General features: G+C 39.7%; 1 protein-coding gene across 1 annotated transcript in view; it reads right to left on the bottom strand.

Annotated features, from left to right (window-relative positions):
• LOC104335218 (histone-arginine methyltransferase CARM1) overlaps positions 1-23,706 on the bottom strand; it is a 71,138-nt gene that overhangs the window by 33,882 nt on the left and 13,550 nt on the right. The window contains 3 exon segments of the mRNA XM_075411436.1: positions 4,307-4,411; positions 4,614-4,720; positions 17,869-17,994. Coding sequence (XP_075267551.1) covers positions 4,307-4,411; positions 4,614-4,720; positions 17,869-17,994 — 338 coding nt within the window.

The raw sequence follows: 23,706 nt of genomic DNA, 5'->3' as shown, positions 1-23,706 counted from the left end.
CAGGGCTGCCATCCGAGATGCATGTACACAAGCACACACAGCATGGGAAACAAACATGAGGAATGTGAATTCCACGCACAGCTTTCGTCTCATAGGGAGTACAAAGACATGGTGAGATAGCTTGCACAGCTAATGCTGCGATGGATGGCTACAGGCTGTCAGAAAGGATAGGCTGGAAAAGAGAAGGTGCAAAGAATGATTCAAGTGCATGAAGCTTTGGGAACAGGCAATGAGCTAGCTGAGAGCTTACGGGTAGTGATAAGAAGACTTAGGGTAGAAATACAGATATTACTGAGGTAGGCATCTGTTATAGACCACTTGATCAATCAGAGGAGGGAAACGATGCGTTCTGGAGAAAGCCTCATGATCATAGGCTGTATTACTTATGAGGAAATTCAACCACTCCAGTTTCTACTGGAAGGGTGTTATCACAGAATGTTTGGGGTTGGAAGGGACCTCTGTGGGTCATCTAGTCCAACCCCTCTGCTGAAGCAGGGTCACCCAGAGCAGGCTGCACAGGACCTTGTCCAGGCGGGTCTTGGATATCTCCAGAGAAGGAGACTCTACAACCTCCCTGGGCAGCCTGTTCCAGGGCTCCGTCACCCTTGGAGGGAAAAAGTTCTTCCTCATGTTCAGATGGAACTTCCTATGCTTCAGTTTGTGCCCATTTTTTCCCCTTGTCCTGTTGCTGGGCGCCACTGAAAAGAGTCTGACCCCATCCTCCTGACACCCAACCTTCAGATATTTATAGGCACTTATAAGGTGCCCTCTCAGCCTTCTCTTCTTCAGGCTAAACAAGCCCAGCTCCCTCAGCCTTTCCTCACAGGAGAGATGCTCCAGTCCCCTCATCATCCTCGTAGCCCTCCGCTGGACTCTCTCCAGTAGCTCCTCATCTTTCTTGAAGTGGGGAGCCCAGAACTGGACAGAGTACTGCAGATGGGGCCTCACTAGGGGAGAGTAGAGGTGAAGGAGAACCTCCCTCGACCTGCTGGCCACACTCCTCTTGATGCACCCCAGGATGCCACTGGCCTTCTTGGCAGCCAGGGCACACTGCTGGCTCATGGTTAACCTGTCGTCCACCAGGACACCCAGGTACCTCTCTGCAGATCTGCTCTCCAGCAGGTCTGCCCTGAGCCTGTACTGGTGCATGGGGTTGTTCCTCCCCAGGTGCAGGACCCTGCACTTGCCCTTGTTGAACCCCATCAGGTTTCTCTGCACCCAGCTCTCCAGCCTGTCCAGGTCAATGGTTATGGTGGGGGCACAACCAATCCAGGGGATTTCTGGAGTGTCTGGATAATTTCCTGATAGTAGTGATCAATAAGCTGAGCAGAGGAACTGTTCTACTGAATCTGCTGCTAAGAAATATTCCCCGCCTTTAGTGAGGAAATGACTGATAAAAAGCAGCTTTGCAAAAAAAGAGATCTAAGGTCCTTCTGCAGAACAACAAGCTGAATACGAGTCAGCCCTTGCAGCCAAGAAGGCCAGGTGTATACTGGGCTGTATTAGTAAGAGTACAACCAGCAGAGGCCAGGGAAAGGCCATTTCTAAGATGACATTTAGAACTGCTACTGTAAAATTTAGTTATAAGCCTTTTTTTAAGTATAACCAATTAAAACACTTTGAACTCCCCTTTTTGGGCCTGTAACAATTCAAAATCTAAGACAAAGTTTTACTAAAAAAATTGGTGAAAGCTCTAAGGCAACTCCTTCTAAGAGTAAATATGAAGCAGTATATGCCAGTAAGTTTTACCATATTAATGTGAAGAATCAAGCCTCAGATTCACAAGATTCTGAATGCATTCTCCTTATTCTTTTAAGCTTCAATAGACATAAACGGTCAGTCCAAGCATTACTCCCAGTTTGTCCTAAAGTAGCTTACCTCTGGCAGACAGCATTTGAATTTAGTACCAAGAACTCTCTCGAAGGGTCCAGAATTAACTTTGTCCAGCACAACTCAGATAACCTTTTGCACTTTATCATGCAGATATTTTTTCAAAAACAAACAAAGCCCAGAGTAAGAAGAAAACGTACTTTATCACCAGATATCCCTTCTGGTCAGATCAAGATCAAGTCAAGCACAATGGGTTTCTCAAGTTCTCACAGGAAAACATTTTGCCACAATGTAAGTACTTCATTTTTTTCAGCTACATTTATTCTGAAAATTGCCATTTCTCAACAGAATCTAGAAAAAGAGAGATCATTTTCTAGGTGGGTGGCCAACACCACCCAGCCTGTAATAGTCTTACTATTAGGTATGCTGAAGAGAAGCCAAGGCACCTTCAAGAGTTTGAAAAATAAATAAACCAAGAGCAAAAGCAAGCAAGCTGTACTACTGCACAGCAGCAAGATTTCCTACAGAGGTGAAGAGTACACAAAACCTGAATTCCTTACTGCATGCACAAAAATGGAATGGCTATGTTACCTACAGAGATAAATCTGCCTCTTGCAATATAATATGGGAGCGTCCTATTTGGCAAAAAGCCAATAGCAAACAAAATCCTCTCTGCGCTGTTTCTTTCATCATATATTCAAGGTACGTATTCCAGTACAAAATTTAACCCATTAATGATACAGTAGCTCCACTTACCCAGCCGGTATCATCCAAAACCACATACTTTGGGGTTTGATTCTGATGCCTATGGTGAACTGGAGCAGCCCTATGCACACCACTGATTTACTAACCTTATTGAATTAAACAGGAGAGGAGGATTGTCTCAGGCCTGAAAGAAATTACAGAGACTGAAACCTATTTGTTTCATTTCTACGAAAGTACATGGTTAAGTGTAGTTTTTAAAGAAGCACAGTTCACCTAGGTTGCATGGCAAACAAAAATTATCAGCTACACTTGAATTCATTACTAAACTTACATAATAGTTAAAATATAACAGTCTTAAAACAATTCAGATAAACTTCACACAGCTCTTCTCATTTTGGCCATAGCTATGCTACACATTTAAAAGGAAATGTTTTGTCCAGTATTTGCTTGTATGTTATTAAGACTGTGATGTAGTAAAGCTATTAGTTCTGGTGTGAGTACAAGTCAGAGGCTCTTTTTAAAAGAAAGTGCACACAGAAAGATGAGAGAAAGGAAGGGAAAGGGACAGAAGACAAAAAAAATGACAAGGTGAAAAAATAATAATTGCAGCTTCACTTTCTTGATAAATAGAGCTCACATGGTCTCAGCTGACATTCTGAGACATGGGAAACATTCCTGCTAGGCTGCTGCTTACAAACTGCGTATTTGCTTACAGAAGGTCACATGTAGTCTAGCATTTTTTGCTGGTTTTTATTATTTTATTAAGAGAGGTGAGCAGTGTCATAGCAAGATATGCAGATGCCACAACATCCAGTGATTAAAGAGCAGAGAGAGCTAGCAAAGGTATGCCACAGGACAATGCACAGATAAATTAAACTCAGTACTGATTAATACAACTTTGTGGAAGAGATGAACTGTTCATGTACCACCCAAGTTCTAAATGAATCATCATAATCAACAACAATAACACAACAACAAAGAGCATAGGCACCATTGTGAACTGTCTGGTGATGATCAATGCTCAAAGCACAGGTGCAGTCCCAAGAAAAAAAGTCAAGATTTATGAATAGTACAGTAAAATATAACTAGAAAGTTAGATTTTTGGAATATAAATCAATTGTATGGCATTCTTTACACTACCATGCATAAATCCTGCCAATCCTTCTCAAAACAAGTGCTGCAGAATTAATGGTGACACTGAGAAAGAGGGAAAGAATGGTAACAGGGCATGTGCGATTCCTTCATATAGAAAAAGAGAGAGGACTGAGAACACTGACCTCAGAAGCAAGACTACGTAAGAAGAGACGACAAAAATCAACACAATGGAGGAATGATATAGAGAATATTTGAGCTTCAGTCCTTCTTTGCCTCACAACTTAAGAGCAAAATAACAGAATTAGAAAGCTGATAAATTAAAAATATTATTAAAGGAGATACTTTTCCAAAAGGGAAAGGTAACAGCCCAAAATGTCAGGAAACATATATATGTGGATTCCCAGATTGCCCATAGAAGACAGCAGAGGAATTTGTAGCTCATGTTTGGATCCATGTTTGGTGCCACTCATCCTAAGACTGCACCATCACCATCATGCATTGTCATCCATGTGCTTGACAATAACATTAATAATATAAAGCACACATGAATTAGTATATTCATGCACAAAGCCCCATGTGCATGGCTACAGTCTGATCTGTGTTGCTCTACAGGGCAAGCTGAAGTTTAGAGCCTAAGCAGCATACTGAATCATTTAAGACTCTTGACAGAGCTTACCTTGTCTGTGAAATCTATGTGGTCCTGTAGGAAAACTCTGTGGTAAGTGGCCATCCTCACAAAATCCTGCATCACATTCTGTTGTTGGGACAGACAACCATAAAACTAAAAGGAAAGGAGGTGAGGAAAAACAGAAAAAAGATAAAGCCCATCTTCTATCCATCTTACCTTAAATTACTTGATACTTCAATCATGAAGTCCTGACCACTCTCTGAAACCTAAGCTATCTTCCTAACCGACCTGGTGACTAAGGTCAAGTAAATGACAGTAACTTAGATTACACAAACTTGCACTAAGGTTTCATTACCTGAAAATACTGAGCAGCAGATGCTTCATCTGTTCGCTGACTGAACACAGAGTTCTCCTTCTTTTGGATACGGCATCTCTTTAACGCATTTAAAAATGCATTGTATTCTGGAAAACAAAAATAGAAAAGACAAAAATGTAGCAAAAAACACAAGGATAGTAAAATAAGATAAACATCCAATGACAAGATAAGAACACATTCAGTCTCACTTGAAAGAAATTCTTCATTTGGCTTATGGTGTTCATAAATATACACAGTAAACAGTTTCAAATTTCATTAAACAGACAAAAGCTGTTGCAAAGATCTGGCCAGCATGGAAAGATTTTAAGAAGCATCTGGATGCATGCAACAGTGTCATCAAGGATTCTCCATTCAGGTTAGCTAACTCCTCCAAATACCTGTGGTGGTGAACTCATACAGAAGACTGGGTGAACATAAGCCTCAGTCTGCTATTTCAGGTTAATCTACACTAACCCAAGCTCCACACAGAGAACCATCTATGGTTATTGTGAAGAGCATGGATTTGAGTGAGGAAGTTTACAACCTAGAATAAATCACTGAAATTTAATTGGCCTAAAAAGCCAGGCTGAGGACCATGTATCTTCCTTTAGCAGCAGTCTAGGTAAAAAGACCAGAGTTATAGCCCTTCAGCTTCTCTGGACAAGATCACTTCTGACGTTAGGTAAGTAACAGGAAAAACCACGTGGACCTAAAAAACAAATAATCGGTTCACACAAGGGCTTTTGTCTCCATCTTTTAAGATCAAACCAGCCCCCCATGCATAAGTTAATTCCTTGATGTCCAAAAGAAAGGCACATGCCCGTAAGTGGAGAAAGTATCTAGAAAATGCACTACAAGCAAAAATTGCTGGGGGGTGGCATAGATGACAACAATAAAATCTGGCATCTTCTGTTCACACAAAGACAAGAGAAGATAGAGACATCAGACCACATCACATTCATAATTTGCTAAACCAGAGAGACAGAAAACTCCTACAACAGTTCACAGATTTTCAAATAAAAATAGCAAATGCCTGAAGCTTGTAATTGTCCACTGGGAAGTACGTACTAAGTGCTTTAATCATTTGGAGATAAATCAATACTTTGAATAGCCCTTGAAACAAAGGGTCTGATGATAATAGAAAAAAATAATTAATAATCTTCTCAATTCAGTAACCAAGGAGAATCTCCCTCATCACTTCAGGAAATTTTGAAATCAAAATAGAAATTTAGTTGTACTGATCCTTTTCCACTGCAGAAAGTCGGCATATCCAAAAAGGAAGAGATGTAAAAGACAGCAAGTGACTTTCCCTTTAGCTTTGTAAATCAGGACAAGCTCAATATCAGGCTGTTTCGGAATGAAAACAAAGACCTACGTATACGCAATCCAACACAAGCACAGCTGCTGCAAAGCTATCTCTAATGGGCCAAAAGGTATTTTCGAGTAGGGTCTTGAGAGAGAGAACCTCAGAAGAAAATTTTAAATTCTTGGGGAAAGTGTATAGTAAAGACATCATAGAATTCAGCAAAAACATCACAAATTGCTGTTATTGTTATCCAAGCTTTCTAGTCTTTATACAGCTAGAAATCACTAAACTAGAAAACTGGATGGAAAACGCTCCATCTTTGGGGCAATCGTACGTTGTTTCAACATAAGAATCTCACACTAAAAATGTGACAGACAGCCACAATTCCTGAAAGAAGTCCAAATCAATTGAGGGCACAGACCCGTGAACCTTTGGGCTACTCCACATAACAAAGTCCACTTGTAAGAATCCACAGTTCAGGCCATTTCTCTCAGCTGAAATTATGAGCTGTCTAGTGTATGCAACGACATAATTTTGCTGAAAGTCTGGAACAAGAGCTCTACGAAGCATCACAGCATTAGTTTGCTGTGAACAAACAGGTCAGTTTAACCTTACTCTAGTAGAAAACTGTAAGGCTGGCAGAAATTGTAAAACACAATTTACCAGCTTATTCAATGCACTTCACCTGCTGAGGAAATCTGCTAGACAGCTGATCTGTTGTCACTCTGCAGAATATTCCCATGTAATTTCCAGGTGGGAGAAAGTCCCACTTTGTTACTTCTGGCCTGTCAGCTCCAGTGGGAAGAATATGCCACATTCAATGTCTAATTTGGGGTGATATAGGGGTCTCAAAGTAATTATAAATTACCAAGAAAATGTACAAATGCCATCAGCATGCTCTTCTCACTCGCATACATGGATGATGGTCAGAACGAAACAGTAAGTGACTGGATCATAACAATGAAGAGTAAGCCAAATTACAGACAATGCCAATTTTCTGCTGGAAGATGGAGAAATCAGCTTAAAACAGTCACTCTGTTCTTTCTCTACATGAAAAGACAACACCAGAAAAAAGTCTGGCATTGGACTGGACAGTGGAGATTTTTTTCCCAGGCAATCACCCTCTGTCTTAAGCTTCTCCCATGTTTTTATTTCTATCTGAAGGTAAGAGATGATGCTACAGATTCAGTGCATACTTGACTCCTTTCTTTCACTCTTCACACGTTATTTTCATTCCTCTGCAGAGACTTTTTGGTAGCTCAGAAGAACATCTTTGGTGTCTTTGGCATCCAGGAATGAAAACAGATTTCAAAACCACAACACTGTAAGAAAAACTGGAAAAGCTTGCCTAGAGTGCTTAAGCCATCAAAGTTTTTATCCTTGGAATTTTTCAAAACATAACTATAGAAAGATCTGAGCAACCTGGGGCTGGAACCTGCTTTGCAAAGGAAGCTTGACCAGAAGTTTTCTTCCAATCAAATTATTCTTTAATTCTATGAAAAAAATAGTATGATTTCCTTGAGATACAGCACTTCCTAATATCTAGATAAGAGATTTGTGGCCAGAGGTCTCCAGAGTGGTGGCAAATTACAAAACTGGTACTTGCTGAGTTGAAGGGTACATCAAAATAGAAAAAAAGCACAAGAGGTTGACAGAGTTCCTCCACAATCTCTCATAACGGACCTCAGATGCCCTTAAAGTTTTCCGAACAGAGTACCTGCAAGATCACAACACGCTCTGGCAGACTACAGAGCAGAAAAGTGTCTCATTTCATCAGCCTCAAGAAAAATACAGAATTAAAGTCTCCTCTATCAGATGGCAGTAAAGATTCAGCAATAAAAATGCAAACAGCATTAGATTAATACATCTCAATGTTTTCACAAACCTCAGATCCCAACTCCACATTCTACACATTCATCAGTGGGTAACATGAGAAAAAAAAAATCTGAGCATAAAACCAGAAACACACATTTAGTTGCTGTTGTTGAATGGGAAGTGAACAAATCAGCAGCAACCAAGACCACCGGTTTACAACTTACCCATGAAAACTTAATGATTCCACCTTTGAGAAATCCTCACAGCCTTGTCTGATCCTGCACTGACTGAATAAATATACTGTGAAAAGTCCCCTTACAGCATGAATTTGCTCTTCTTTTCTTTTTATCATCTGTTCAGTGGACATCAGTTTATCCTCAACATTTGTAAATAAAACACTCACCAAAAATCTTTCAGTTGCTTCTACTTACTGTTTGAGGGAACTTACAGCTAAACAGCTACAAACTAAAGATCAGGTTATAAGGAAGGAACTACTGTTGCAGACGTCACTTTGGGATTTTTTTATTTATTTTGAATGCAAACAGTCAAAGAATTCTAAAGGGAAATCTCTTAGGGAATGCAATTTGCCTAGCAATTATTTGTAACCATTGCTACCAGTTTCAAATATTGTCTGAGAGTTCAGATACACATTGATTTATGTGACAGGACAAAGTGCCAAATAATAAATCTTTAGCATCTAATATAGAAAAAAGGAATTATGGTGAAAATTCTGCACAAGACACAGGCATAAGAAATACATTCAGAAGACATATTGAAGCTTTACGAAATTCTCTCAAATAAGGACCTCCTACTATAAAAAAGAAAAACCAGTTTGTCTTTCTTTAGGACGGAGAAGAAACACCATGTTTCTTCATTTTGTAAGCTGTCCCAGAATAAAGAAAATAATTTACCTCAAGTCTGTTTCCATATCCAGGGAGTCTATTTTCTATATCCAATAACAATTTACAGTAGCCTGTCTTCTCATCATTTGATTCTGCATGCAAATACACTAAACGGTTTCCTCCTATATTTTCTGTAAATGAACTTCTCTTCTTATTAGCCAGTACCTCCTCCTGTTTGTGATATGAATTATGGCTTTACCTACATATTGATCAAGGTCTTTAAAATTAAAGTTACTTTTGATTTTCCTGAGAATCTGGGTTTCTGGATTTTCTTCTTCATTTAAAGGGGCCCAGAAAAGGAACTACGCCAAAACCAGGTGAATACTGGTGGGTCAAATACTCTGGAACTCTTTATTTTGCAACCAGTAGTCAACCATACAGAACTAAAAGTCAGCACAATATTTTTCAAGAACAGCCAAAGAATATTTGTTGTTAATCCTCAGCCCTATATTCTTCATCAAGGTTCTAGCACTGTATCTTCTGTCAGAGAGCAAACTCAAGTACAATGCTTTTTTACTGAAGGGTGTTGCCTAGTAATCTGAGTGTCGTGTTTCAAATGTCACCCCTGCAAGAGTCTTCTATACAGTCCTGAGAGATTCCTCCTATTACCTTGAACAAATCACACAGGCTTTTTACCTGTTTGTTCACCTGTAAAGAGAAAGATCTTGCTTGCTTACAACATTTTCAGGGTTATCAGGGGTAATACTTAAACAAAAATTAATCTATCCTGTAAAATCCAAAATTGAAGTGGTTGGGGGGGAGGGAAGGCACAAGTGCCTCTTTATGCTATGCACAGCCATCTTCTTTCACCCTCAAAACTCTTTCTTTTGCGTTATTCTCTGAAAATAATGCAAATTGGGAAGACGGCCGTGCTGTTTCTTCAGTGGTTTTGGCTATCTTCAAAGCAATAACTTACAGTACTCATTGACTGAAAAACAAACCCTTGTGCACCCACCACCCCAACTGCTTAAATCAATCTAAAGTTTTCCACTAGCAAGTTGAAAAAACCCTCAAAACTTTGTGTTACAGCCATGTTCCAAGAGTGTCAAATTAATGAGTTAAGGCTTTAAAATGTAACTCTGCATTTACTCTTTCCCATGCATTGTAAAACTTCCAATAAGTACTCCAAGAATGACCTGATGTTCTTGAGGACAGAGGTAAGGATACATATTCATTGCCTTATCATTTATACCTTCCCAGTATCTCAAATCCTCAGCCAACACAAAACTTCCTTAAAAACCACAGATGTTTCTCTTTCAAGGACCCTCATTTGCATGTTGTTCTGAAAATAACAAAATATTGGAATGAATACCACTATAAGTACGCAGCCTAATCTAGTTTGTATTAGCTAATCCGGACAGTAGTTTATTTCCAGCCCAGTGGAACAGGCTGCAAAACTTGTCACAGTGCTGGGTGCATCCAAATGACCTGCAGTCACTGCAGTGAGTACAACACAGCACTTAAATCTATGCATGTTACCTGCTGAAATAAACTGTTTTAAAAATACCGGTATTTTTAACTGGATCAGAAGTCCTCCTTAAACTCTTTGATGTGAATTGAAGCTTGTGTTCATAACACAGAAAATAATTACATCTAGCAAGTTAAACTGTCTCTGTTTTAAAAGTCAGAAAGAAACTTGGAAAATTATTTGATTAGGCACTCTTCAGTAACTGCCTATGTCCAAGCTTTTATTTCACAACCGCTAAGTCTCTTTTCGGTAAGCGGTATGCTTCCTCATATTTATTGTATATCATGTGATAAAAACATTCACGCAGCTACTGGGAAACAGCAAAAAAAGCCTAGTTCATACGCTAGTGTACCTCATAATAAATGATTCTTTGGGGCAAGACTCATCCTAAAGAATGAATTACTAACTTGCAGAAGAAAAGTGTCAGTTTCTCCTTTTTTCTTAGCCATTGAGAAGGTGAGGAAAACTCCTCCTCTTGTAGGCTGAAGTAGTTTCACAAGCATCTTCTTGAAGAAATAAAAAAAAAAACAACTCCACAGCAAATAATTTTAAAGAACATAAAAATGTAACTCACACATTTTCGTTGGAAGTCAACCTCGTTAGAATTGTTATTTATTTCTCATTTCCCCACACTTTTTTTTTCAATTAAAATCTGAAAACAGAAATTCATTTGAAAACTTTTACCTTGACAGAAAGCTGTATCTTGCTGAAGTTTTGACTAGCTACGCACGTCAGCTAACATTTGCTGTTGGACTTTAAACCCATGCTAATCAATTACACAGTCTGATAATTCAAGGACAGTCTCCTTCCCTTATTGGATGCAGGGGGGAATATTGCCAACAAGGGTGAGGAAAAGGCTGAGGTACTTAATGCCTTCTTCGCCTCAGTCTTTAATAGTCAGACTGGTTACTCCCACAGTAGTCAGCCCCCGGTGCTGCAAGATAGGGAAGGGGAGTGGAACAAACCTCCCATGATCCAGGAGGAAGCAGTTAACAACCCGCTACGCAACCTGGACACTTGCAAGTCTATGGGGCCACACGGGATCCACCCAAGAGTGCTGAGGGAATTGGCAGAGCTGCTGGCCAAGCCACTCTCCATACTCTATCAGCGGTCCTGGCTAACAGGGGAGGTCCCACATGACTGGAGGATCACCAGCGTAACACCCATCTACAAGAAGGGCTGGAAGGAGGAGGATCCTGGGAACTACAGGCCTGTCAGCCTGACCTTGGTGCCAGGTAAGATGATGGAGCGATTCATCCTGAATGCGCTCACCGCGCACGTGAAGGACAACCAGGGGATCAGACCCAGCCAGCATGGGTTCATGAAAGGCAGGTCATGCTTGACCAACCTGTTCTCCTTCTATGACCAGGTGACCCACCTAGCGGACAAAGGAAAGGCTGTGGATGTCATCTACCTGGACTTTAGTAAAGCCTTTGACACTGTTCCCCACAACATCCTCCTGGAGAAACTAGCTGCCCATGATTTGGATGGGTGTACTCTTCGCTGGACAAAGAACTGGCTGAATGGCCGAGCGCAGAGTGTGGTGGTGAATGGTGTTAAATCCAGCTGGTGGCCGGACACGAGTGGCGTTCCCCAGGGCTCAGTAATGGGTCTGGTCTTGTTTAACATCTCCATCAATGATCTGGACAAGAGAATTGCATGGTCCCTCAGTAAGTTTGCAGATGTCACCAGGCTGGTTGGGAGTGTCGATCTGCTTGAGGACAGGAAGGCTCTGCAGAGGGATCTGGACAGACTGGATCGATGGGCCAAGGCAAACTAGTGGCTGGAAAACTGCACAGTGGGAAAGGACCTTGGGGTGTTGGTCGGCAGCTAGCTGAACATGAGCCAGCAGTGTGCCCAGGTGGCCAAGAAGGCCAACGGCATCCTGGCTTGGATCAGGAATAGTGTGGCCAGCAGGAGCAGGGAGGTGATCGTGTCCCTGTACTCGGCACTGGTGAGGCCGCACCTGGAGTACTGTGTTTGGTTTTGGGCCCCTCACTACAAGAAAGATGTTGAGGTGCCGGAGCGTGTCCAGAGAAGGGCAGCGAGGCTGGTGAGGGGTCTGGAGAACAAGTCTTGCAAGGAGCGACTGAGGGAACTGGGGCTGTTCAGTCTGGAGAAGAGGAGGCTGAGGGGGGACCTTAACACTCTCTACAACTGCCTGAAAGGAGGCTGTAGTGAGGCAGGTGTTGGTCTCTTCTCCCAGGTAACTAGCGATAGGATGAGAAGCAATGGCTGAGGTCTAGATTAGATATTAGGAAAACTTTCTTTACTGGAAGAGTGGTCAGGCATTGGAACAGGCTGCCCAGGGAGGTGGTGGAGTCCCCATCCTTGGAGGTGTTTAAAAAACGTGTAGATACGGCACTTCAGGATATGGTTTAGTGGGCGTGGTGGTGTTGTGCAGATGGTTGGACTTGATGATCTTCGAGATCTTTTCCAGCCTATAATTCTATGATATTCTGCAGATATTACTGCACTGATAGCCTAAAAACTGAAGTGTGCAGAAACTGAATAGAGGCCAGCTAAAGCTGATTACTGTGGCCAAAGATAACAAGGACATCCTTGCAAAGAGCCCTGCTTCTGGTGTCTCCTTCGCACTGCTCCCTTACCAAAAACGAAAGCAGAAGTCCCAGGCCCCTGCAGCACTTCCTGCAGGCACATCCATACTCCATTCCTAGTAAACTGTCACTCAAATGGTTGCACTCTGCATAAGCAGAACTGCTGTACTGATTTCTTTTTACAAAATGCTTATCCTCGTGGCAGAAGACACAAACACACGAACAGAAGCTATTAACGCAGTGCACCTCACCCATCTGCTCAAAACAGATGGATTCTTTCCCTACTCCATAGGGGAAGAGGGTGGAGAAGGAACAATAAAAAAGGCTTTAGATATAAACTGGGATGGTTGTTGGGGGATAAAGGGAAAAAAACCCAAACCAACATGCACAGAATAAGGGAAAGGAAACCCAGTGGAGAATAAAAACCCACAAACCCCACACAGCAGCTATACAAAATAATGCTACTTGCAATAAGTCATTCAATAAATACATTTTACCAGCAGCTGTTTTCTGATCTAAGAAGATTAGCATAACAGCCATGGAAAAGCACTATTCCCACATAATTTTGCATTATCTGCTGCAGGCTACTATTAAAATGCGGTACCTACATTAAGCATTAAATTGGGACTGTAACTGATGAGAGATGTACAGTCATAACTTTGAACAAGTTTGAAAAAAGTGAATGGAAGTAAGTCTATAACTTATCAGAAGACTATATCAAATGATCAGACAGGTCAACCCGTTTCCTGTTAACACGTGGGACACAGTCTTCCATTTGGAATACAGAATTGCAAAATACCCAAATAATAAAATGCCTGCTTTGCAAAAAAGTGAAACACACAGTAAAAACACAGTCAGCTTGTCAATGCCAGATTACTATCCAAGACATCAGAGGTTGAAGCATTATTTCCAAATGAGGAAAACAATCTTTTTGCTTCTCTTCAGTTGTAAGTATAAGACTTCAGAAATTCATTGTGACACCTATGACAAGTACCCTAGTAAAATTCCAACAGCATTCAGCACATAGACTCAAAAGAAAAAGCTCCCAGAAATCCTTGGGTTCACATCAGTTTGACAGCATTTATCCAAAATAATCTTTCTGTTGTACCTTTCAACCAATTACATAGCTTTACATTGCCATAAACACAGCAGATTAGACTTTTCTGTTCATTCTGTTCATTTTAATGACTCATTTTACTAATATTTCAAGCAGCACTAGATCATTTAGTTGTGAACATTACTGAATATTAAATCATAATCTGCAGACTAGGTCACTTACCACAATGCTACCTTGTAAGTGAATTTCTGCAGGCTTCTTTCATACTTTTGTTATGAGTCTGAATTTGTGCAATGGAAATTATTTTGTGGGTGAATCATTTAAACTGTCAGCACAGGAGAACTGGATGCTTAGAAACTCAGTCAGTAAGCACTGCATCAGCACACAATCAGTTGTGCGTTTTTACAGGAAACATGGCTGATAGCCTTGTGTCATTCCACATCAGGAACTGGATGCCAACCAAATCTCATTATTAAGTTTCCTAGCTCATAGTTTTCCCAAAGCAAAAACCTCTTCTATTTTTAGCACCAGTAATATATGCTTTCTTTAGTAAGCAGAAAGCAAAATACTGTACCACCTCCAAGCTAAACATCCTAACTAAAATCGATTTTCTTCTAATAGAACATTTCACTCATTAGTAATTGATTCACATTGATATATATAAAAAATTAAGTCAAATTGATAAAACAGTCAGTTATTGTCAAGAAGAATATCAAAGGAATACCTTTAATTTCAAGCTGCAATCACACTCCAAAGCAATGTGAACTAGCAGATGTGAAAGCCTCCTCTACAATGCTTTGGTTTGCATGACTTGAGTGGTCTCAGTACACACTAACTGGAATCCTTCTGGATGAAATTAAACAAAAATAAGCACCCCGCAAATAAACTTTGACAGTCAATGGTCATTTAGTCTATGTGACCAGACTAGATCTAGTTCAAGGTAAACACACCCTCCCTTCTTGCCTCCTTCACAAATCAGAATAGTTTGCATACTAGGGCCCCAGCACCAATTGTTCTGTTCTACAAACTTGTTCCTTCTGGACTCTGTGATGTGCTAATTAAATCATAGCTCATTAGATCCATATGCCATTACATGAAATAATAACTTGGGGAAAAAAAATTACCAGAAGACATACCACATTCCTTTGCTTGAATTATACTGCAATAACAACCTGTACATTTACACATACAAAATTCAATGTATGCCTTTAATATATTTCACACACACATATATATATACAATTCTACAGACACACTCATATGTCTCCAGCTCAGTTCCGTATGTGGAGATTCACAAGTACTGTATGCTATAAATATATGAAAACTGTAAGTAACACTTTATTTTCTGCCTGTATTGTGCTTCAGTGTAAGCAGCACAGCTATTAGAACTGGCAGGTAACTTTCAAAGTGAGTTGTGCTAGTAAAATGACATCTATAGACATCAACTTTTGGCATGTCCAATGCTTGGATGCACTGTGGAACTGGCTGGAGACCAGGGTTATGAGGTTTGAAAGAGAAGAAAGGAACCTGCATTCTACCACAACCCCAAAAGAATGATTCGTCCTGTGCTCATAAACTAATTCCGTGCTAAATTACAGCAGGCCATTTTTTCCATCAAGGAATAGAGAGCTACATACCAAGTCTACTACAGATGAGTTACAGACTGGCTGGTTGGTCTGTTACAGATAAATGATCTTTGTTTTTGAAAGAAAAGCCTGTAGGCTACTAACTTTCATTTTTATTGCCTGCTCGATCCTACTCAGATGTTTAACATATGTTCAGCAGGAAGTGAAAGATACAGTCTATGATTTATGACTGTCTAAATGCTGAAACCAGAACAGAAATTCTCTGTGTGGGCACAAGCAGGGCATGAATTTCCCTCTCCCCCATTCCTCATTCCTCATCTTCCTCTACCTTCCTAAAAGATGGAAGACTTAAAAAAAGCTAAGACTTACAAAATGCATTTTCAAAATAACAGTTTTAACATATGAAAAAGGAGTTTTCAGTCCATTTTTTATTAACAGCACTGCTTTTATTTATTATACACACACACACATTTGCAAATACATAAAAGTGAGAGTAACACCTACACTTGTACACAGCAAACAACAAAAGGTTAGCTGCTGCTCTGTAGCCTTGACTTCCTTGTAAAACATGTAACTTTCTCAAGACTAGGTGCTATTTGATACACTCAACATGTAGAAGGTACCAGAAAGCTGTTCCTATGACATGGGGATTCCGTTTGATATCAACAGGTTTGTCATTTAATCTGAACAGAATTTACCTTGACCAATCCATTATATTACTGTCATTTTATCAATGAGTTGTTGCATGGGCTAACAGGCCATTTCAATTTACTTTCCCCTGAGTTTTAAAGATGGAAAAAATAACAGAAAACACTCAATTTTGTCACGTTAACAAGCAACCAGAAGTAATAAATTGAGAGACATATATAATGTTCTTCTCTATTTCAAAATATGTAGCTATATAAATAAACTAAACACAACTCAGCAAGGAAAATAGCTAAAGAGAGGACTGACTTTACCACTTAATCTTCAAGGCACTCCCATCAGGAAAAATACCAAACTGTACAGAAAGTAGCTGGATTTTTTTCAAATATTTGTTTGTAAAGGCAGGGAAGAGCACTAAGAGAAACTTGTTTTTGGCTTGGGATCCCAAACTATCAGTGCCTTTCAGAAATGGAACCTTCCTAAGTAGGCAAGACATGGTATAGATTGCAGACCAAAAAGTACTGAAAAACTTGCTGACTCCTTAATTGTTAGTTATTAATTATCTCAGCAGTGAGCTAACAAATTGCTAAACAACTTAATTATCACTTCAGTTATGACGTAGGTGTCTCTAAGAGACAATAGCGTATTGCAGTCTTAAATAACTTAATGGAAGCACTGAATTACAGTGTTATATAATACTGAATGATAACACTCAGATACATAGATATAAAATGCCCCAGACACTCACAGTCATTCTTAGCTTACATTCATATTGTTTTAGTAAGGTAAGATGTTGAAAATGTGAATAGATTTTCTTGGCGGATACAGATGAAAGGTTGTAACCAGGCAGGACTTCAAAGGACACCAAGATTTGGCACCCAACTGAAGAAATCAGGTTAGTCTAAAACCTGTATTTTCTAGTAGAGTGGGACTCAAGAGTTCATGTCTTGTCTCTACATGACACAAGACTAGCAACTCACTGGACAAACAAATCCGTCTATGTCCAAATTCTCAGCCCTTGACGCTTTGAAACATGTATGTGTCTTTAAATGTGCTGCCAAAAATCAAATCTAATTGATCCGTGCCTCAGTTTCCACACAACTTAAAACAGAAATAACTATAATGGTCTCCTGGAAATCACCAGGCCTACTGATGCTATGTAAGAACTCCTGGTTATTGCTAAAGAGGAAGCTGTATGTTACATATAGTTATACAATTTCAACATGAGTTGTGGCCATGCTGCACACTGCTTAGAATAAATCGGCAGCCTTCTGAATTTCCTTGCACAAAAACAATGAATGCTTTTCCAAAAGCCAATATGAGGACATGAAGATAGAACATACTAAAAAGTCTCAGCTGTTGGATTTACAAAAACAGAAGTCAGACGGAAACATAAAAATATAGATCTCAACATTCTACTAAAATACAGTCATGTTTCTACAACAGAGTGAGTTTATTTCTCAGCATCACTACACACAAAAAATCTATCCTAAGAAATGCAGGTGTATGTTAAACTGCCTGAACTAACTATACACACAAATAGATCTGCAAGACAGTTTCTGAACGGGGAGCAACAAGTGGCAGATTGCCCACACAAAGCATTACAATTAGGAGTTACTAAAGTTTTTGAAGTTAAGTCATATGAATGTGTTATCAGCATTTGCTTTCTTCAGAAAATTAATCTGCAGTTGTTTTGCAAAAAAATGTTCTGTCTACTCTGCGAATGGTTCGTATTCTACAAAAGGCAGCCAGAGTGGCTTGGAGGCAAATGAAGTTGCACAAATTATCATGACAAAATGTAATATTTAAATAGCCAACATGAAACAGAGGTAGAATACAACATATTTGAAAGCAAAGTTTACCAATACAGTAGCATGGCAGGAAGGAGAAGATACATACAAGTGCAAGATGTACTTACCAGCTTGTGACCTGAACTGGAGCAAGGCACTGTTGTATCCCAGTGTAATTAACACAGACTGTTTTCCCACGTGACAGTATTCAGTGTCTCTGTTAACCAAGCATTTAAACACACAGATTCCATCAGCTGAAGGGAAAAAAATACTTTAGAACACTTTTAGCAGTTAAAACCCAAACCATATAACGAACTAGACTTCTCTTTTAATTAACAATATGCATAAGCATGTATCTGAACTACAGAACTTGGCGAAATCTCTAACATGTTGTTTCTTAAGTCAATTTTCCAGTGACCTGCAGTTTCCATTGCACTTATCACCCATAGTTTCTTGAAGTTGCCCTGTCCTCAAAAGAAAGAAAGAGAGCTGACTAAATTAATTTTTACCTGGATCCTAACAAGGTCTTAAATCAGCATTATTTTCTACTGCTTTTGTTTCCATAATCCCATGTGCTGATGTCCTGTTCACCTCTGGAGATGCTACTCTGGCAAATGAAATGGCAGGATAAAGAGTCAGAGATCAATTACATTGACTAAACAAGGAGAAGTAAACTAGCCTTTTCCAGCAAACACACACTACGTACCACATAATGTATGACAACTATCAATAAACCTACGATGTGAGGAAAAAAAAAAAGCAGTTCTTCAGACAAAGAAGAACATGTAAGTACTTCACAGCTAGGAACAGGAGCAGCAGAGGACAAGCCTGTGTACTTCGCTCCTTGGGGAGGGGGAGGCTTAAGTGGCGCAGTACACCAGTACACACTGTCTCACTGTCAGCCTTGCAGCTGTCAGGAGGCAACTGTGCAAGCGTATCAAGCAAGATGCACATTATCACCTTCAGAAACCTAAAAGAGGTCTGAAAGGGAACCTCATGCAAATGGCAGCTGTGCACATGGTCAACAATAGGTGAAACTTTTAAATTATGGCCGTTTTGTGTTATCTATCTCTTCATCACTCAAGCAGCATATCCCTGGACGATTCTTTCATGCATTTTAGTCCACTTTGCTGACAACAAGTGTTTATTATGCTTCTCCCATGTATGCTTTATCCTTCTGGAGATAAATTCTAAAACAAAACAAAAAAAACCCACCACAACTAGAAAAAGTAAAATGTTTAAGGTAAAGCAGAAGCAAAAAAAGAATCTAATGGTCACAAATTGGCACTAACACATAGAAGTGATACACTGCAATACACTAGAAAGTATGCAAGAGAAAAACCTGAGACAAAGTGAGAATGAAGGGGAAGAGAATACACAACTTCAAAAGCAAGAGAAGTAATAAATAAATTATTATTAAAAGCTCAGTAGAAAGCAAATTATACACTTCTAGCAATGTTTGAAGGACCAGAACAAGAAGGCACACATAGACACACACCATACAGGCATCCAGTGCATTTTTTTTAAGCCTTACACTTGACAGCATCTGCTGTGACGAGAAGTGAACAGAACAAAGAGAAAGACGACTGCATGATGTCCACATGTCAAGCAAAGTTTAATCAGGGAAAAAATGTTGTCAAGAAAGGGAATATGTACCACTGGGCTGGCACACTTATACATCTGCATGCTCATTTGTACTTGTGGCCTCATCATAATTTAGGCTTGTGAACAAACAGAAGGCAGACAACTGGGCTTGCTACCATCTGTCACCATTCTCTCTTTAATAGAAGGCACACTCAGCCTTCTATTCCCTGGGCTGAACAGAGCCAGCTCTTCTGATGTACTCTTTTTGCACACTGTGTGCTGCAGTTCTCTAACTATCTGGGCTTTATACAGTTTGCTAAAGCACTTCATAGATTTGCAAAATGGTCAGTGCGTGGACTTCTGGTGTTCCAGAAGTCTCAGTTGAAACACATCTTTTTACATTTCCCAGAATGCAAGCTTTTCTTCCACCCATAACCATCAATCCCATCTTCCACATGAACATTTAAAAATGTATATATAGTGGATCAGCTATTTAGAATAATTTGTACTAAGAAAACACTCAAGCTAGTTGTAAAAGCAAAATGCTCTCAATGTAGAGCAACACAGAAGTGAATCAACCCATTTCTATCTCACGCTGTCTCTCAGCACACACATGAAATTGTCTTTTTACCTGTGTCTCATTTCATTCATACTGATCTGCATCTGGGTTAGAGCAATCCCAAACATGAATACAGACTAGGGGATGAAGGGATTGAGAGCAGCCCTGTGGAGAAGAACACGGGAGTACAGGAGGATGAAAAGCTGGACATGAGCCACCAATGTGCGCTCACAGCCCAGAAGGCCATGTCCTGGGCTGCATCAAGAGAAGTGTGGGCAGCAGGTCAAGGGAGGTGACTCTTCCCCTCTACTCTGCTCTGGTGAGACCCTGCCTGGAGTCCTGCATCCAGCTCTGGAGCCCTCAGCACAGGAAAGACATGGACCTGTTGGACTGGGTCCAGAGGAGGGCCACAAAAATGATCCAAAGGCTGGAACACCTCTGCTGTGAGGGAAGGCTGAGAGAGTTGGGGCTGTTCAGCCTGGAGGAGAGAAGGCTCCAGGGAGAACTTATTGTGGCCTTTCAGTGCTTAAAGGAGGACTACGGGAAAGATGGAGAACGACTCTTTATCAGGGATTGTAGTGATAGGACAAGGGGTAACAGCTTTAAACTGAAAGAGGAAGAAATTCTTTACTACATGGGTCGTGAGACTGTGGAACAGGTTGCCCAGAGAAGCTGCGGATGCCCCCTCCCTGGAAGTGTTCAAGGCCAGGTTGGATGCGGCTTTGAGCAACCTGGTCTAGTGGAAGGTGTCCCTGCCCATGGCTGGTGGGTTTGAACTAGATGATCTATCATGTCCCTTTCAACCCAAATCACTCTGTGATTCTATGATTGTATCAATGGGGTTTTTTTTGTATTCGAGTCCCAAAATGGAACATTTACTCAGCCTGAAGATGGCTTTTGAGGGACCTAACACCTATATGGGGGTCTCTGAGAAGCCAGGCTCTTTACTGAGGAGGTGGTCAGCAGGAGAATGTGAGAGAGCGGTGTAGCTAAAGCAGAGGGCTTATTACCCCATTAAAGCAGAAGCACACTAAACAGATATGGACTTATTCTGAACTTGGACACAAACACATTGATATAGCATAGCTGTATAAGCATTTTTGTAAGCAATGGTGCAAGTCTTTTTATCATACATAGACACACATTTCTGGGAATTTTTTTTAAATATTTGACACTTTACATGAAGAATGAGGATAAACGCCTGGCTCGTGTCATGTGTGAGGTCCAAACAGAGTCTGTTATTTAGAAAACCGCACAGAAAACAGTTTTGGAATGAGTCCTGCCTGATAATATTCCACACAGATATAATAAAATCTTCAAACAAAAAAATTTGTATATTCATCCTCAGAATACATTTTAAATTTAGAGTACATAACATGGAAGAACAACTCTGTACAGAGCAGGATAAAAACTTGTTGATCTTTGCTTTTTTCACATTTGGGTCTTAATTTAGAGTGGGTTGGGGTTTTTTCCCTGTTAAACAGTCCAACCTGTTCATAAGATTATACACTTACTCAGAGGACCTTGATAAATCTTCATTATAAAGGTATTCATTAAAAGAAGTTTCAGAAGTTTGCTGTATCAGAAGAATGAAAATTACTCTCCTCTGAACTCCACAAAAATCCATGTTATCTTTATTGTGATTATCTCAGAATAAACAAATCCTTTAATAGTTAGGACAGTATTGCACAACAGCTGTGTTAACAGCCAGCCATCCCAAAGCAAATGATTATCACCATGTGAGAGCTGAACACCACCCTGCGAAGCATGGAAAACTTTATCTCACAATGGATATTAACTTGTTCTCAGGATAGTCAAACTGCAGGGTAGTCATTTACATGTTACATTTAAGTCAGGGCAAAGATGATGGTAACCAGCTGAGCCCAGAAAAAGCAGCATTTCCAAAGAGGTAGAAGGTAGTCAAAAGACTGGCAAGAGCCTCAAGACTGCTTCTTCCCTAAGTGGATGACAAGTAACCTCTGGAGATAAGGCTGATCTGAAGTTAAACAGAATTCTAAACATGGATGTCTGTACGAAAAGAAACACTCAATTTGAGCTTGGCTCCTATACCGGTAAAGAAATGTAGGCACACAGAGTTTGCTGAAGAACATCAGACCTATTATTGGGAAGTTTTTTGAGAAATGAATAAATGGGAATATTTTAGAGAGAATAAAAACCAAAATAGTCGGGACTTGATCTAAACATGCAGATAGACATAGTAAAATGCTTTAACTATTATTTCTACTTATGTCCCTCCAGAAATGTGTATCTATTGTGTATATATACAATGTTGTACATATATGTAAATTTTTTACTAGTTGTACATGTTGTAATTATAAATTTATTCTACTTTAATTTCCCAATGTACAGTTTCAGTGATCACACTAAGATCATACCAAACAGGTCACATCACGGGAGTATTAAGTACTTCAAGTTTTGCTGGTTGCTTGACACCCCTAAAGCCACACCCATCATATACAATCCAGAATCTCTACAGAAATCTCATGCATTCATTTTATATATTTATTGCCAAAAAAAAGAAAAAAAACCACGAATACCTAATCTGTCTATCCAGCCACAAAGGGCTGGTATTTGCAAAGTCAAAGTCCAACTAGACTTGAAACTAGAAAGCGATGTCAAGGACAAGAGCTGCTTCTGCTACTACATTCTTTTAAAAAAAAAAAAAACCCAAACAACTATTCTCTAAGAGAGCTGAAGGTAAGCCAAAAGATTGCAATTCATAAACAAAGATGAAATTAATAAACTACAATATGCATTGTTTAAACCCAAGACAGTGGTACAGTTGCCCCAAACATAAGGCAGTAACATGCTATTCTTCAATTCAGCTCCTTGAAATAAGACCATGAATTCCATGTCCCAGTGTGTATTTTATTTTATATACAATACAAACAGGCTACTACAGGAGGGTCCCAAGGACATTTCCTTTACCCTTGTTCCAAAAGTCAGCATTAAAAAAAAAATTATTCTCTACTAAGCCTACAGGAACAGGTCACAAACAGCACCTTCTCTGTTGGTGAAAGAAATTAGTTCCTCTCCATAAGTCTTTATGTTCATTCAACATGTGAAACAGATTTTACCAGAGTTTACTACAAAGACTCCTTTTGCTTCTTCCTAGTATGCTGTGGTGCATATAGATACAATGTTACAACTGAAATGGCTTTGTGACAAATGTGTCATGAACATATGCAATTTCAAAGTCTGTGGAATCATACAGGTTGTCTTAGCAGGGTTTAAGAAAGACTTAAAGAAAATGAAATGGAAAATAAAAAAGTCCATTGCATTCAGAAACAAACAAAAAAAAAACCAAACCCTTGGTACCTGGTGTATTTTGGCTTCTTTTTTTTTGTTTCTTTAAAAAAAAGTCCTCATAACAACCAATATTCAAACAGTAGATAATAAATCAATCACAGCTTTTGCAATTTTGACTACCTAGTTTTCAAGGGCACACACGTTTCTGAATAATTCCTCTTAAAGAAAATGAAGGTTTCCAAGCCTAAAGATCAAACAGGCATGACTTCTAACTATGTCGTGGTCTACTGCATACAGTATCTTTCGTGCAGAATACTACAAAAAGCTTTACAAAAATCAAGAATGGCTGCTCAGAAGAAAACCAAGCACATGGCTAACACTTCATCTGATAGATGCTAACAGTAAACAGAAAATCTGTGCGACTTTTTTTGTCTAAGCAAAACAGACTTCGTGGACGTAGCCTGTAGTGACTCCAGCAAAATTTAAACACAATGAACCTAAATGACTGAAGTTCAGAAGAAATCCATTCACAAACAAGAATACAAGAGGGTGA

This window comes from Opisthocomus hoazin, chromosome Z (genome assembly GCF_030867145.1).
Source record: "Opisthocomus hoazin isolate bOpiHoa1 chromosome Z, bOpiHoa1.hap1, whole genome shotgun sequence".
Lineage (NCBI taxonomy): Eukaryota > Metazoa > Chordata > Aves > Opisthocomiformes > Opisthocomidae > Opisthocomus > Opisthocomus hoazin.
Note: the sequence above shows the minus strand (reverse complement) of the source record. Positions and strands in the feature narration are given on the sequence as shown.